The 16,781-nt window shown below is 41.5% G+C and overlaps 2 protein-coding genes across 2 annotated transcripts in view; both read left to right on the forward strand.

Annotated features, from left to right (window-relative positions):
• LOC132861749 (proton channel OTOP3-like) overlaps positions 1 to 3,512 on the forward strand; it is a 12,691-nt gene extending 9,179 nt beyond the window's left edge. The window contains exons 5-7 of the mRNA XM_060893353.1: positions 1,122 to 1,903; positions 2,159 to 2,284; positions 3,105 to 3,512. Coding sequence (XP_060749336.1) covers positions 1,122 to 1,903; positions 2,159 to 2,284; positions 3,105 to 3,275 — 1,079 coding nt within the window. The 3' untranslated portion in view covers positions 3,276 to 3,512. The remainder of the gene's footprint in view (positions 1 to 1,121; positions 1,904 to 2,158; positions 2,285 to 3,104) is intronic.
• Positions 3,513 to 4,323: 811 nt separating this feature from the next.
• On the forward strand, positions 4,324 to 16,489 carry LOC132861760 (legumain-like). The gene is made up of 14 exons (XM_060893356.1): positions 4,324 to 4,395; positions 4,559 to 4,646; positions 4,784 to 4,881; positions 10,713 to 10,794; positions 10,875 to 10,960; positions 11,529 to 11,604; positions 11,729 to 11,791; positions 13,079 to 13,145; positions 13,224 to 13,342; positions 13,770 to 13,871; positions 14,302 to 14,511; positions 14,925 to 15,080; positions 15,555 to 15,622; positions 15,714 to 16,489. Exons 2-14 carry the CDS (start codon positions 4,575 to 4,577, stop codon positions 15,757 to 15,759), a joined length of 1,245 nt encoding a protein of 414 aa, XP_060749339.1. The 5' UTR covers positions 4,324 to 4,395; positions 4,559 to 4,574; the 3' UTR covers positions 15,760 to 16,489.
• Positions 16,490 to 16,781: the final 292 nt, after the last annotated feature.

Raw genomic sequence — 16,781 nt, forward strand, 5'->3', positions numbered from 1 at the left:
ATAAAGTTTGATTATATTATTAAAAAAAACATGAAATCATGATGAAAAGTAAAAGATTTTATTTATGGCTGCTACAAAAAACCTTATGGAGTTAAACTAAACAACACCTGTATAGTTGTTATTAAATAAATAGTCGAGTCTCTGGCTGCTTATTAATATTCATGAGACCTCATTTAATATTCGTTCAGTTGTTAATCACGTCCGCACATTCAAATGGATAAAGAGTTAATAAAGATTTTACAGGTTTTTTTTTTATCTCATGTAATGTAACGCTGAGATAAAGCAGCTGATGTCCTGAGAAATGTGAGCTAAAACAAACAAAAACAAACAAACAAAAGGCTCTAAAAAGGACTTTATCTACTCGTCACCTGCAGCTCATAGTGTGCATCATCCCTCATTCAGTGCACTGCTCATATCTCAAATAAACCTCTTTAATGCCATCTGATTATGGCATTTAATTTCAATTATTTAGGATAAATGTACTAAAACAGAGCTGTGTTTATTTTCGAATGGGCGGGGCTACAGATCAGGTGACAAAACGCTCTTGTCTCTTGTAGTTTGTCTCTTGTGGGCTTGTAGTGATCTCTAATGTTGTCACTTTGTTTCTCTACTGTAGCTCACAGAACTACATCTTGTATGCTACGCTCGTATGGCTTCGCACTAGCATCATTCTCAGATTAGAATAAATTAGCAAAGCAAACTAGCAACGGTACGAACTCTCTCGAGACGCACCGATGATCTCTTCTGCACTCATCCAGAGTCATTGTTCTTCGTCACGTCTCTACGCTCATATGATGTGAGGATCAGAGTCGTAAAGTTCTCTGCCGTGCCCTCGAGTGTGGCTTCATTTGAACTGTGCTGTGTATTGTGGCTACGTTTGACCGCGTATTGTATTACAGTGGAAAAACAGAAAAAACAAACAACTGGCTTGAGCGATTTCTCTGATCAGTCGTTCGTTTTGTTTGGATTGACGTTTCTTCTGCACGCTATTCTTGATGCCTACAAGACAAACTACAAGGATTAACCTGATCATTGCTGGTGTGAGTGTACAGTGATGTTAAGGTGTACTGTGTAAGAGATGTTATAGGAGTGAATGAGTGTTTTATTGGAATGTTCTTCAGATGAGGACAGAGAGAACTCGACGGAGTGTGAGTGCAGAAGGCAGCCGGCATGCATCGCTCTGCGTAAAGGCTACGAGGTCCTGTACCCCTTCAACATGGAGTTCAGCCTGCTCGCTAGCTGCATGCTCTATGTCATGTGGAAGAATGTGGGGCGTCACATGATCAGAACACACTCGGGCCACGCCCAGAAGTTCACGCTGCGGATTTTGTGTCACAGCGGCATCCTGCTCGGCCTGATCCTCGGTGTACTGGTGCTGATCTCCGGTATTGTGGTTTTCCTGCTGTACCAGGTGTGGATGGGGCAGAAAGATCTGCGTCAGGAGGCTTTTATTATGTTTTACAACTTTCACATTTGCGTGATTCCTACTATGGTTCTGTGCTCACTGGCTGGAACGCTGGTGTATCGCTGGAAAGAGAGTCATGAACACAGCCAACATCAAGGCAGAGACACTAATGGTGGAGGAGGTGTGGCTAAAGCTGGGGGAGGTGTGTCTAAAAACCCTACACGCAGTCTGGACGTGTTGCTGCTTCTGGGTGCTGGACTCGGCCAACTCTCTCTCTCATACTTCTCCTTGGTAGCTGCTTTGGCTCTCGGAGCCGGAGGCATTCTGGGAAATTTACACCTGACGTACTCGCTGCTCAGCCTGCTGGAGCTCATACTGCAGAACATCTTCATCATCCAGGCTCTGCACTCTCAATTATACACTCACTCACTCTCACACTCACACTCCATCAAGAACCAGGTGGACGGTGTGAGGGCAGAGGAAGAGCTCGTCCAGAAGGTCAGTGTCACGGTTACACAGAGATAAAGTTCTGCTCATTTGTTTCATGTCTTTGTTGTGAATTTGTGTGATGGTGGAAGTGCAGCTCTGATTTTAGGAAGATGGACTTTTGTACCGCATTCAGCAGGTTCAGGAAAGTACTGATAATGTGGGTGTTTCTGAAACACATGTAGAAGATGAATGAAGAGAATGAAATGTTTTCTACACCGAACCGTGATGTGATTAACGTAGTGTGAATGTGGCTGTGTGAAACAGATGGTCAGGAAAGAGGAGAGTAAAGACAGAGGAGGCGTGTTCTTACATCCCAAACATGACACTCATCACTGGAGCAAGAGGATCATCCAGGAGATCTGTACTTACCTGATCCTCTGTAACATCATGGTGAGAGAGAAAGGGGTTGAGAGAGGGGGTGAAAGAGAGGGGGAGTGGAAGAGAGGGGGGGTGAAAGGGGGGGTAGGATGAGAGAGAGGGGGTGAAAGAGAGAGGGTGGGGTAGGGTGAGAGAGGGGGGTGGGGGTAGGGTGAAAGAGGGGTGAGAGAGGGGGGTGGGGGTAGGGTGAAAGGGGGGGGGAGAGGGGGTAGGGAGAAAGTGAGGGGGTGGGGGAGGGTGAGGGCGGAGAAGGGGTGGGGGTAGGGTGAGGGGGTGAAAGAGAGGGGGTGGAAGAGAGGGGGTAGGGTGAGAGAGGGGGTGTGAAAGAGAGGGGGAAGGGGAGGTAGGGTGAGAGGGAGGGGGTGAAAGAGAGGGGGTGGGGTAGGGTGAGAGAGGGGGTGAGAGAGGGGGGTGGGGTAGGGTGAAAGAGGGGGGTCAGAGAGGGGGGTGGGGGTAGGGTGAAAGAGGGGGGTGAGAGGGGGTAGGGTGAAAGTGAGGGGGTGGGGTAGGGTGAGAGAGGGGAAGAGAGGGGGTGAAAGAGAGGGTGGTAGGGTCAGAGGGGGGGTGAAATAGAGGGGGTAAGGTGAGAGGGGTGAAAGAGGGGGGGTGTTGGTCTGAGTGACAAAAGTAAAGACACTTTATATTTAATACATATTTATGTAAATGTCTGAGAAGAAATGAACAGATTATTTTTTCCTGAGTCATATTACATTTCTCAGATCATGAAACCTGCTCATCTTAGTGATCATATCTTTCTTTTTTCTTTCTTTCTCTGTGTTTGTGTGTGTGTGTGTGTGTGTGTGTGTGTGTGTGTGTGTGTGTGTGTGTGTAGTTGTGGGTGATCCCAGCGTTCGGGGCTCACCCTCAGTTTGAGAGCGCTGTGGGGAAGCAGTTCTTCGGTTTCTCTGTGTGGTTTGTGTTGGTGAATCTCGGTCAGCCGCTTACAGTCTTCTACAGGATGCACTCTGTAGGAGCACTGATGGAGCTGCTCATCTCTGCATGAGCGCACACACACACACACACACACACACACACACACACACACACACACACACACACACACACACACACACACACACACACACACACACACATGACACAGTAGATCGTCTCCATAAAGCACAACATTATGGGTAAAAGCAGAAATTTTAGTCGGTCGGTTTTAGTTTTGAATAAATGTAACAATCCGAAAGTTCTTCTTCTGATCTGAAGCAATAAAACAATAAACAATAAAACTCAACACTTTTTGTCCACTCATTGTCTCCCCCCCCCCCCCCCCCACCACATTATATAAAACTCTGCAGCTTTGCAGAGCCATTTAGGCTCCGCCCACTTCACGGTCACATCATATCCATGTGTCATTATGAGATTCACATCAGTGACTCTTTACATGGCTCTTCACTTGAACTTAACAGCCCGGTGAGTCGGACGGAGTGATGGGAGAATTAATCCACTTGAGTGGGAATTCCAGAGGAATACGAGAGCGTTCCATTAAGGCTCAGGACTAAGATCTTGTCCCAGATTAGAGAAGCTGAGTCGACAGGTGGAGGAGGATCTAGTGGAGCTGAGATCAGACAAACAGAAGGAAATATGATTAATGCACAGGGAAGAACCAGAAGAACCAGAGCACAATGAAGAACATCTACAAGCAGAAGACTAAAGGACACTAAAACAATCTAAACCTCGAGATGTAAAATAAATACACATAATAAACATATTACCTAAAAGGGAGATCGGTGACCTGTAGAGAAATTCCCACAGAGGTTTGGGGAAAGGAAAGAGGACTGGAAGTAAATCTGATATACATACAGGAGAGTTTTATACTCAGATCAGATCATTCAGTGACGTCTTGATGAACTGACCTCAGGTTATTTTTTTTAGTAAATTCTATTGATGCTTTACTGTGTTACTGAGTTTAGATTTATTCAAGTGAAAAAAGTAAACATACACCCAGTGTTGCTGAGACCCGACACCAGCTTTCTGTAAAGTGAGAGTTAAAATCTTTGGGAGTTTTCCTTCTAAATTTCATCATGACTTCAGCTGAAATGAAAGTGAAAGTAAACTGGTGATAAAAACCGATGTGTCTGTTTGACACCAGATAAAAGTCACAGGAGCTCAAAGAGGTAAGAAGAAGTACAGACTTTTCTATTTGATGAGAAAGAACAGGATTAATGTCACTAGGATAAAATATATCGAATTAAAATAGAACTAAGATTAATTTAGTTTAGTTGTTTGTACACCATTTGAAGGTGACGCAGTAAAATTATAATAAAAGGACATTTGCAGGAACTTTGTAGTTGACATGGCCAGCGTCAGTAAACAGTGGGTTCTCCTGGCAGCGGGTTCTAAAGGCTGGGAAAACTACAGACACCAGGTGAGAATATATCAAAGGCAGTTTTTTAGTCTTTCTGAAGCTTTATGCACATAAACAGTAGACTAATATTTACTGTAGATTATTTATAGTTCAGGACTTTGATGATTAAATCCGTCCGATCGTGGTTTCTCTTCCAGGCCGACGTGTGTCACGCTTACCAGGTGGTGAAACAGAATGGTATTCCAGATGAACAGATTGTGGTGATGATGTATGATGACATTGCTTATAATGACGAGTGAGTATCAGTCTCTCAGTCTCTCAGGAGGAAGTTTACTTTCTTTTCTGTATAAAATCCTGAACCTTTACACTGCTGTTACAAAGTTAATCCAGTGCAAACACACTCGCTTAAAACATCTAAATAAGAGCCAAAGACACCACAGAGGTTTATGGCACTAAGATATTGTTTTACTTTTGCATTTTTCTGCATTTATTGTGAAGGAGTGAACACAATAAATGAACTCAGGCTTGCTGTTTGGACGTCTGTCTGCAGTTTCCTGTTACTGCAGAACCTAAAAAAAGAAAAGAAAGAAGTGTGCAAATGTCCTGTAAAGTCAACTCAGTGTTGAGCTCGAAGAGTTACAGTATGATGTAAAGCAGAGGTATTCAACTAAAATTGAAAGAGGTCCAGTAAGAGAAAATTTCTTGAAGCGAAGGTCCGGAAGATCATAATGTCTTAACTAGTTAATGTGATATATATTTATGTAGCCTAGTAGTTGTATCAACATCTGCAAGCAATAAATACCTGACTGTCAAATCAAATAAATTCAGTACAATTCAAAAACATTTTGACAATATTTATTGTTACATAACATAGAACTGAACATATGTATGATTGTAGATATGTATAAAGTTCTCTCATTAAATAAATAAAAGTAGGGCTACATTTCAAAAGAAGAGAAAATAAATAAAATGTGAAAATTGTGTATGTTTAAATAAAGTGCTTAACTTTAAAGTGCTTATATCTCACTCCCCCACTTTTTGCTCAGTGAGAGAACTGAGGTCTAGTTTGGCAGGATGTTAAACCTGGGCTTGGGTTAGAGTTAAACCTGGGCTTGAATGGAGTCAGGGCCGCTCTCATACACATGTGGAGGTGCTCATTAGTGACCCTGGAACAGTATTTAGTTTTGATTATGTTCATTGTAGAGAAAGCTGCCTCACAGTTGTATGTAGAGCCAAACATGGTCAGGATGTATAGGGCTACTTCCCTCAGACCTGGGAAAGCTGTCTCAGGGACGCTGTCTTCAGATTTGAGTGGATATGTTTGTTCAAAACCTTTATATTTTGTCTCATAATGGTGTTTCACGTTGTCACTTTTAATAAGTGCCACTGTTTCTGTACATATGAGACACACTGGTTTAGTGTGAAGTGTGAACATAAATGAGTCTGTTCTGGATTAAATGCTCTATTTTCGCTGTCTACTTTTCTTTTTTTGGAGAGCGGCATTTGTTCTTTATTCTCCCTTTCTCCGTCTCACTCGTCTGTTTCTCTCCCTTTCTCCGTCTCACTCGTCTGTTTCTTTCCCTTTCTCCGTCTCACTCGTCTGTTTCTCTCCCTTTGTTTTCTACATGTATCGCTATCTTTCTTTCATGTGTAACTTTACTCTAATTCTCTCTCATCTGTCTTGCGCTGTTGAGTCGCAGTGTTTACTTCAGGAATGCACAGATTTGATTGGCTGAGTGGTGTCACGTGGGATGGCTTAACTCGCATGCAATTGGTCTGTGCGTTTACACTACCTTTACTGTAAAGACTGCAAAAGCTGCGCCTATTAAAATAGAAGCGCCCCGTCAAGTTTTAAAGCATAACCTTTTGTTTTGGCCGTAGGTCCGGGTCCGGATTGGCAGCTTCTGGGTCCGGACCCGGACCGCGGTCCGCCTGTTAGTGACCTCTGATGTAAAGGATCATGTCTTCTTCTTCTTTCGGCTTTTCCCTTCAGGGGTCGCCACAGCGAATCATCTCTTTCCACCTATCCCTATCTTCTGCATCCTCAACACTTGCACCCACTAGCTTCAAATCCTCATTAATTACATCCATATACCTCCTCTTTGGCCTTCCTCTTTTCCTCCTGCCTGGCAGCTCCATGTCCAACATTCTCCTACCAATATACTCACTCTCCCTCCTCTGAACATGTCCAAACCATCTTAATCTTGCCTCCCTAACTTTGTCCCCCACACGTCCAACATGGGCTGTCCCTCTGATGTACTCATTCCTAATCCTGTCCAATCTTGTCACTCCCAAAGAGAACCTCAACATCTTCAGTTCGGCTACCTCTAGCTCCGACTCCTGTCTCTTCTTCAGTGACACTGTCTCTAAACCATACAGCATGGCCGGTCTCACCACTGTCCTGTACACCTTCCCCTTGATTCTTGCTGATATTTTCCTATCACACAGAACTCCTGACACCTTCCTCCACCCACTCCAACCTGCCTGCACTCGCTTCTTTACTTCTTTCCCACTCTCTCCATTACTCTGGACTGTTGACCCCAAGTACTTAAACTCCTGTACCTTCTTCACCTCTTCACCCTGTAACCTTACTGTTCCACTTCCCTCCCTTTCATTCACACACATGTACTCAGTCTTACTACGACTGACTTTCATTCCTCTTCTCTCCAGCGCAAACCTCCACCTCTCCAGGTTTTCCTCCACCTGCTCCCTGCTCTCACTACAGATCACAATGTCATCTGCAAACATCATCGTCCAAGGAGACTCCTGTCTGACCTCCTCTGACAACTGGTCCATCACTATAGCAAACAGGAAGGGGCTCAGAGCCGATCCCTGATGCAGTCCCACCTCCACTGTGAACTCCTCTGTCTGACCTACAGCACACCTCACCACTGTCCTGCTCCTCTCATACATGTCCTGCACCACTCTGACATACTTCTCTGCTACTCCTGACTTCCTCATACAGTACCACAGCTCTTCTCTTGGCACCCTGTCATACGCTTTCTCTAAGTCTACAAACACACAGTGCAACTCCCTCTGACCATCCCTATACTTCTCCAACAACATTCTCAGAGCAAAAATTGCATCTGTTGTGCTCTTTCTGGGCATGAAGCCATACTGCTGCTCACAAATTTCCACCACCTTCCTTAACCTAGCTTCCACTACTCTTTCCCACAACTTCATTGTATGGCTCATCAACTTTATCCCCCTATAGTTGCTGCAACTCTGCACGTCACCCTTATTCTTAAAGATCGGCACTAACACACTCCTTCTCCATTCCTCAGGCATCCTCTCACTTTCTAAAACCCTGTTGAACAAACTAGTTAAAAATTCCACTGCTGCCTCTCCTAGACACTTCCAGACCTCTACCGGGATGTCGTCAGGACCAACTGCCTTTCCACTTTTCATCCTCTTCAAAGCCTTCCTGACTTCATCCTTTCTAATCTTATCTACTTTCTGTTCCACAGAGTTCACCCCTTCTACTCTTTTTTCCCTCTGATTTTCCTCATTCATCAGCTCCTCAAAGTATTCCTTCCATCTCCTCTGTACACTCTCCTCACTTGTGAGCACCCTTCCATCTCTATCCTTAATAATTCTAACTTGCTGCACATCCTTCCCATCTCGATCCCTCTGTCTAGCTAACCTGTACAAGTCCTTCTCTCCTTCTCTAGTGTCTAACCTAGTGTACAACTCGTCATATGCCTTCTGCTTGGCCTTAGACACCTCCCTCTTCACTCTGCGCTGTAACTCCTTGTATTCCTGTCTATTCTCTTCAGTCCTGTCCATATCCCACTTCTTCTTGGCTAATCTCTTCCTCTGGATACTATCCTGAACTTCCTCATTCCACCACCAAGTCTCCTTATCTTCTTTCCTCCTTCCAGATGACACACCCAGCACCTTTCTCCCTGTCTCCCTGATCACTTCTGCTGTGGTTTCCCAGTCATCTGGCAGCACCACCTGACCACCCAGAGCCTGCCTCAACTTCTGTCTAAATTCCTCACAACATTCCTCCTTTTTCAGCTTCCACCACTTAGTTTTCTTCTCTATCTTTGACCTCTTCCTCTTACAGACCATCAGAGTCATCCTACACACCACCATCCTATGCTGTCTGGCTACACTCTCTCCCACTACCACTTTACAGTCACTAATCTCTTTCAGATTGCCTCTTCTACAAAGGATGTAGTCTACCTGTGTTCTCCTACCTCCACTCTTGTAAGTCACTCTATGTTCCTCCCTCTTCTGAAAATAAGTGTTAACCACAGCCATGTCCATCCTCTTAGCAAAGTCTACTACCATCTGTCCTTCAAGGTTCCTTTCCTTAACTCCAAACTTGCCCATCACCTCCTCATCACCTGTGTTCCCCTCACCAACATGTCCATTAAAATCCGCTCCTATCACCACTCTCTCACCCTTGGGAATACTCTCCATCACCTCATCGAATTCACACCAGAATCTCTCTTTCTCCTCTAACTCACAACCTACCTGCGGGGCATAACCACTAACAACATTCAACATCACCCCTTCAATCTCTAACTTCAGACTCATCACCCTGTCTGACACTCTATTCACCTCCAGAACATTCCTCACAAACTCCTCCTTCAGGACCACACCTACCCCATTTCTCTTACTATCCACACCATAATAAAACAGCTTGAATCCTGCTCCTATACTACGAGCCTTGCTACCCTTCCACTTGGTCTCCTCTACACACAGTATATCCACCTTCCTTCTCTCCATCATATCAGCCAGCTCTCTACCTTTCCCTGTCATAGTACCAACATTCAGAGTTCCTATTCTCAGTCCTACACTCTTACCTTTCCTCCTCTCTCTCTGTCTGTGCACTCTCTTCCCTCCTCTACTTCTTCGACCAACAGTAGCCCAATTTCCACCGGCGCCCTGTAGGTCAACGGCGCCGATGGCGGTCGTTGTTAACCCGGGCCTCGACCGATCCGGTATGAATTTCGTACTGACAATTCGCATGGTTAGATTTGGCAATGTTTTATGCCGGATGCCCTTCCTGACGCAACCCTCTCTATTTATCCGGGCTTGGGACCGGCACAGAAGTCACTGGACTGTGACCCCCATGGCTAGATTATGTAAAGGATCATGTAAATTAGTCATTTTAGAAATATTAAAATTAGAGTAGAGATTCTTTATTATTATTATTATTATTATTATTATTATTATTATTATTATTATCTTTTTTATTATTATTATTATTGTCGTCTCAGGGAGGTTTTTTTAAGCTGCTTGGTGACAGTTTTGTAAAAATCGCTATACGAATAAAACTGAACAGATTGAATGAGTCCTGACAAAAAACATGTCTGTGTTCATATACAAACATTAATAAGGCCTTATAAGGCCTGTGTCTGAGTGTGTGTGTTTGACTGGTTGTGTGTGTGTGTGTGTGTGTATGTGGGTGTGTCTGAGTGTGTGTGTGTGAGTCTGAGTGTGTGTGTGTATGTGGGTGTGTCTGAGTGTTTGTGTATATATGTGTGTGTGTGTGTCTGATTATATATGAGTGTGTGTGTGTGTGTGTGTCTGAGTATATATATGAGTGTGTGTGTGTGTCTGAGTATATATGAGTGTGTGTGTATGTGTGTGTGAGTCTGAGTGTGTGTGTGTGTGTGTGTATGTGGGTGTCTGAGTGTGTGTGTGTATGTGGGTGTGTCTGAGTGTTTGTGTGTATATGTGTGTGCGTGTGTGTGTGTCTAAGTATATATATATATATATATATATATATATATATATATATATATATATATATATATATATATATATATATATATATGTGTGTGTGTGTGTGTCTGAGTATATATGAGTGTGTGTGTGTCTGAGTATATATGAGTGTGTGTGTGTCTGAGTATATATGAGTGTGTGTGTGTGTGTGTGTGAGTGTGTCTGTGTGTGTGTGTTTGTGTGTGTGTGTGTACCCCGAGACCCAGTAGCAGAAGCAGTGAAGCAGATGAATGAATAGCTGTATAATAATAATATTAAGTCACACAGGTTATAGAGTGTATTATAAGTCCAGCATAAAAACATGGCTTTATACTCAGATATAAAAAACAGGCAAATACATAGTGTCCTAATAAAGGGTTGATATTTATATACTGTATATTTACTCAGAAATCCGTTCCCTGGCAACATAATCAACGTACCACAAGGCAGAGATGTTTACGCTGGGGTTCCTAAAGACTACACCGAACAGGTAATGTGTTCTGTACACAGTGATTAAATCTCACTTATTAAACTACATGGAAACTAAACCGCTGTTAAATTTATTACTAGGACGTTTCAGCTGCAAACTTTCTGTCTGTCCTGCGTGGAGATTCACGAGCCATCAGGAAAAGAGGACCGAAAAAAGTCATCAAAAGGTTTCAATCATCTCTAATTTCTATTCAGAACGATCTGCTCTTCTGCTACCTGTAGAGTTAAAACCATTTCATTTTATACCTGGGATCAGTTAAGAGAGAGAGAGGGGGGGGGGCAGAGAGAGAGAGGGGGGGACAGAAAGAGATAGAGAGAGAGAGGGGGACAGAGAGAGAGAGAGAGAGAGAGAGAGAGAGAGAGGGGGACAGAGAGAGAGAGAGAGAGAGAGAGAGAGAGACAGAGAGAGAGAGAGAGAGAGACAGAGAGAGATTGAGAGAGAGAGAGAGAGAGAGAGAGAGAGAGAGAGAGAGAGAGAGAGAGAGATACAGTAGTGGTGAAGGTGTAATGTGAACATATAATACTAAGGGACTTGCTCACAGCTCCAGAATTTTGTTCAGACTGAAGCACTATTCCTTTAGTAAGGAGAGAGATTGACACTTAGGGGGCGGAGTTTATCTAAAACAGAGACCTGTTGTTTATTAAAAAAATGAAACAATGATGAAAATCTGTGAAGTTCTAAATTTACTCTGTAATTTTAACTGAACATCTTTCTGAAGTAGTTTTTTTTTTCAGTGGTCCGAACGATTCCATCTTCATCTACTTATCAGACCACGGAGGTCACGGAGTCTTTGAATTTCCTAATTCTACAGTAAGTTCAGTCAGAGTTTCTTCTCCTGTAGAAATGTAACAGCTGTTTTATTTAAATCCCAAAATCAGTCTAATAATCAGTCACATTACTGTTGTTTATATTAATCAGCTGTTATTTGTTACAGCTTTATGCCCACGATCTCATCGACACAGTGAAAACCATGTCCAGCAGCGGCAGATTTTCACAGGTACCTTCTGCTCCACATTAGTAACCTCCCCAGAATGCTCAGCCTATCAGAGAACTACAAACCTAGTCACATGATCCACTATCTCACAGTAGGACCACAGTCCCACAGCTCATGGGACAACGACATGCTCGTGTATCTCTGTCTCTGATGTCTCATGTTAACCCATGATCCCCCTCTGTGTACGGTGACATAGAGTATCGTCTGCTTGGAAAGTTCACTCTGTTTGCATACAGTGAGGGAAAAAAATGTTTAACATTTTAGTGTTAATAAGACCAAAGAGCTGTCCAAGGATGTCAGTGACAAGACTGTAGACCTATACACAAGGCTGGAACGGGTCACAAGACCATCGTCACTGTATGGACTTAAATGTCTCCGATATTTGAGAAATGCTTCTGAAAACTGCATCAGGCCACCAAAAAAAAAAAAAAAAAAGTTGTAGCCAATGAGCAGAAAGGGGCGGGTCTTGTCAATATGGGCGGAGAGAGTGTTCAGTGCGCATGTGTGCATATTCACAGATTGGAGTTTCCCGAGTCAATAACTCCTGAGCTAAACACTGTTACTGTGGGGCTTGTGGGGCTCCTACCTTCAGGGTGATGGAGTTGGAGGTGTACTGGCCTACCTTCACCACTTGAGGTCTGCCGGTGAGGAAATCAAGAATCCAATTGCAGAGTGAAGAATTCAGGCCGAGGTCCATGAGTTTAGAAGCCAGCTTGATGGGGACTATAGTATTGAAATCTGAGCTATAGTCAATAAATAGCAGCCTTACATAGTTCCTATTATTGCTGTCAATGTGTGTGAGAGGAGTGCAGGATGTGGGAGATGGCATCATCAATGGATCTGTTGGGGCGATAAGCAAACTGAAGAGGGTCCAAAGTATCTGGGATGGAGGAGCAGATGATGTTTTTAACCAGTCCCTCGAAGACCTTCATGACTATTGATGTGAGGGCAACTGGACGATAGTCATTCAGACAAGAGGGTTTATTGTTCTTAGGCACTGGGATGATGCCAGATTTTTTACTTCTTACCTTATCGTAAGTCTTTCTTCACTTTCTTTCTTTGTTTTTATCCTCCATGTCAATGTTAAAACCGTTTTCTGCTAATGTCACACATGCGCACTGAACACTCTCTCCGCCCAAATTGACAAGACACGCCCCTTTCTGCTCATTGGCTACACGTTTGTTTTGATTTTTGTTTAGAAGTTTTTTGAAGCATTTCTCAAATATCGGAGATCCCACCTTTAATAAACTCTTAATTTCTAACTTTATTGCCCTTTCTTTGCCTGTTCAGATGGTTATTTACATGGAAGCATGCAGTTCTGGATCAATGCTGGAAGCGCTTCCAAAATTAGGCAACGGTAAGAACATTTTTGTTTACTAGAGAAAAAAGTAAAATAAGTATTGATGCCTTTCAAACCTGTAATCTGTGGTTACAGTGTACGCCGTTGCAGCGAGTAAACCTGATGAGAGCTCGTACGCTTGCTACTTCGACACAGAGAGGAATGCGTATCTCGCTGATGCTTTCACAGCTTATTGGCTGCACCACACCAAAAAAGTATGTTTTATAAAAGAAATAAATCCATTAAATGCATAGAAGGAGTCTCCAGTGTCAGCGCTTTAGCTGGAGCTCAAAGTTTTCCCAGTTTTTTGTCTTCTCTGTAAAAGTCACAAGTTAATACACAAGTGTTTAGAGCTGATGTATCAGAGTGTTTCACAGCATTAAATAGAATCGTACATATATGAAAAGTTTTACTTCATTAATATAATGTATAATGTCATTGTTGACATATTGCTGTGGTATAAGAGGAATAAAGCACCTGGGGACCTCAGATTTTTCTTTCAACACCTTCTAACCAATCAGAATCTTTTGAGAAGCTTTGTACATATATTAACTTTGTACATATACTAACAGAAGCTGAATCTTTGACAATGTATTATTTTTATTATCATTTTTTTAAAATAATTTTCTCTTTCCATGATAGAGAGATCTAAGGTACACCACTCTTCAGGACCAGTTTGATTATATAAAAGAAAATGTCATGACTAGGGAGGAGAATCAGACACCCTGTAATTATGGGAGCAGGGTATGTATAATAAAACATATATAATCCTAATAGATATTTATCAATAAAGGGCATGAACCTAAGCTTTTATTAACATTACACGTCACGTGACGTCATGTGATGTCACGTGAAAATCATAAATTTGCACAACATGGACATGCGGCATATCAAAACACTCAGCCCAATGAAGAGAACTTCCTCAAGAGTATTCACATGACGTCACATGCTTGTCTCCACTTGCCTCCAAATGTTTTGGCACCCTAGCTTTCTGTCCACTTGTGTCTGACCCTTATGTCCACTCGCCTCCAAAAAGCACCGGCCTTTGCCAATACTTGCCTTGTCAAAGCACACATCAAAGTTTGTCGCGATGAACTTTACAAATCTAGTTAACATTACTATTTATACAAACTATTATGTTTATTTAATTCTTTATATGCAACATATTTTGTAGTCGATGCTCCAGATGCCCCTGAGCGTATTTCTGGGACGGTCTCCATACCACGTCAGGAGGAATTACACATCTCGGTCACGCAACTTCGAAGTGACTGATGTGGTAGAAAGTGCAAATGTTCCACTGTTAATCCAACAAAACCGAATCAGAAAAGAACAGAACCCCAGAAGAAGAGAGTCTCTTAAAAGACAATATGATGAGCTTGAGCGTGTAAGTGCACCACTTCCTGTGCAAATTCACACCTTTTACCTCACACACCTCTACTTACATGTACTTCTATGTATCATTTATGGCTGCAGTATTATATCCTCTACATCTGCTCTAGAATCCTGAAAGATACTCATTTTAGGATGATTTGCATGCAGCAGGTGAACATCAGGTGACAGATTGCAGTAAATATGAGAATTCATCAAAGTTTGGCTGCAACCAAACCAGCACTTTTATACAATATTCTTTCATTTATCCAATCACACATGTTTATGTAAATTATTCAAAGCTCATTGGCTCAGAGACTACATACAGAGAGACCTAGAGAGATCAGAAAAGACACTTAAAGCAACAGCAAAGCTTTGTTTAAACTTCTTTGTTTTACAGTAGATTAATTATTGTTTTCTTGTCTGTAGAAGAGGAAGAAAATGAACAAGGCCATGCAGAAGATTGTGCAGTGCTGTGCTCATGATGGAGCTCTGTGTGAGAGACTGGAGGTGACGCGTCCGTACGAGCTCAAAGTCGTGGCTGAGCATTTCAGGACAACTGTCTTCGACTGGGATGAAGAGGCGGTACTTCTGTTTAATTGGTTTATTTGTCAGTTTGTAGATGCCTGCAGTTTGTATCTGCTTATTTATTTAGAACTTCCAGAGATCATCTTTTAGTCCACTTTTCCTGTGTGATCTAACAAATACATGGTGTATTACATGCAGGTTTATACGTTTTATCTGCATGGTTGAGTGATTTATTATTCTAAAAAACAGGAATCAGTGATAAAATTCCAATGAAGTATGTTTAATCAGCACAGATAAAATGTTATTTAATCTGTTTATTATCAGTGGAGTGTGTTCTGTACACGTGAATGAGCTGTTGCTATAGAAACGAGAAGGTATGAGAACAAATGCATTAATATAAGCGTGAGCCACCGTTAGGGAGAATTAATCAACGTCGTCTTACCAATAAGAGTGCAGAAGACATCAGTGCTGATTTAATGATCTCTTTCTTCCTCTTCCTCTCTCTCTCCCTCTTCCTCTCTTTCTCTGCAGTTTGTTTTCACTCGTTCACACCTGCAGGTTTTAGTGAATCTGTGTGAGTTTGGCCTGGAGGTTGAGAGGTCTGTATATGATGACTTTCACTTCCTGATTAAGTGATTTGAGTGGAATGCCACCCAGTTGTTCATCACTTTATTGTCTGTCTCACTGCAGCATCACTGCAGCCATGGACCACGTCAGCCAGCGGATTCGGTTCTAAAGGAAACATCTGCAGAATCGAGGCAGTGGAGTGACATCAAACTTCAGTCATTTTATATTCTTTGTTCTGATTATCTCAACTTTCTATATATGCATCACATGAAATGGCTTTGGCTCTAAGACCCATGTATTAAATTCAGTGTATCTTCTTTATCATACTGGTTTAATTTGATAGATGGAAACTTTTAATGTATTTTATTCATAATTAGATTAAATACTTGTTTGTTTACTGAAAATGTCCTGAAAGTAATGACAATTTGTTCCACTATAGGTCACAATCATTTTATGTGATTACTGTTTTTTATATTTCAGACAAGGGAGAGTTTTTAAAACTGTTTCAATTAGAAATTTATTTTATAAAATAAATCCTAGATGTAAGGCATGACATCATGGCTCCACCTGCACTTCCCCTTTCAATCCACCAGAGGGAACCACCCACACTATTTAAGACTCCCAGGCATGCAGTTCTTTTCTGCATCTTCATGTATTTAAACCATTTAAACAATCTATGTGATGTATTTTTAGTTCTATCGATGTACCGAGCCGTTTCTTTACCATAGTTATTGTTTATAGTGTGTCTCGATTTCTTGCTTTGTTTCTTGGTTTTACAATTTTTGGATTTATATTTTTGGATTTTTCAGCTTTGGTGTTAATAAAATTAACAACAGGTGCACTAGTGACAATGAGACGACAACAACAACAACAAAAACAACAATAACAATAATAATAATAATAATAATAATAATAATAATAATTATTATTATTATTATTATTTATAATTAATATTATTACTATTATATTATAATAATAATAATAATTATAATAATTATAATAATATTATATTATTATTATTATTATTATTATTATTATTATTATTATTATTATTATTATTATCATTTGTATTAAGTAACATTTTTGTTTTTTAATGTTTTTTATGGAAATTAGTTGCATATTTTTAATAATCTTAAATAAAAATTGCTTTGATGATTCATTCAATTATTCATTCCCTTATTTTTGATCAAC

This window comes from Tachysurus vachellii, chromosome 2 (assembly GCF_030014155.1).
Source record: "Tachysurus vachellii isolate PV-2020 chromosome 2, HZAU_Pvac_v1, whole genome shotgun sequence".
NCBI lineage: Eukaryota > Metazoa > Chordata > Actinopteri > Siluriformes > Bagridae > Tachysurus > Tachysurus vachellii.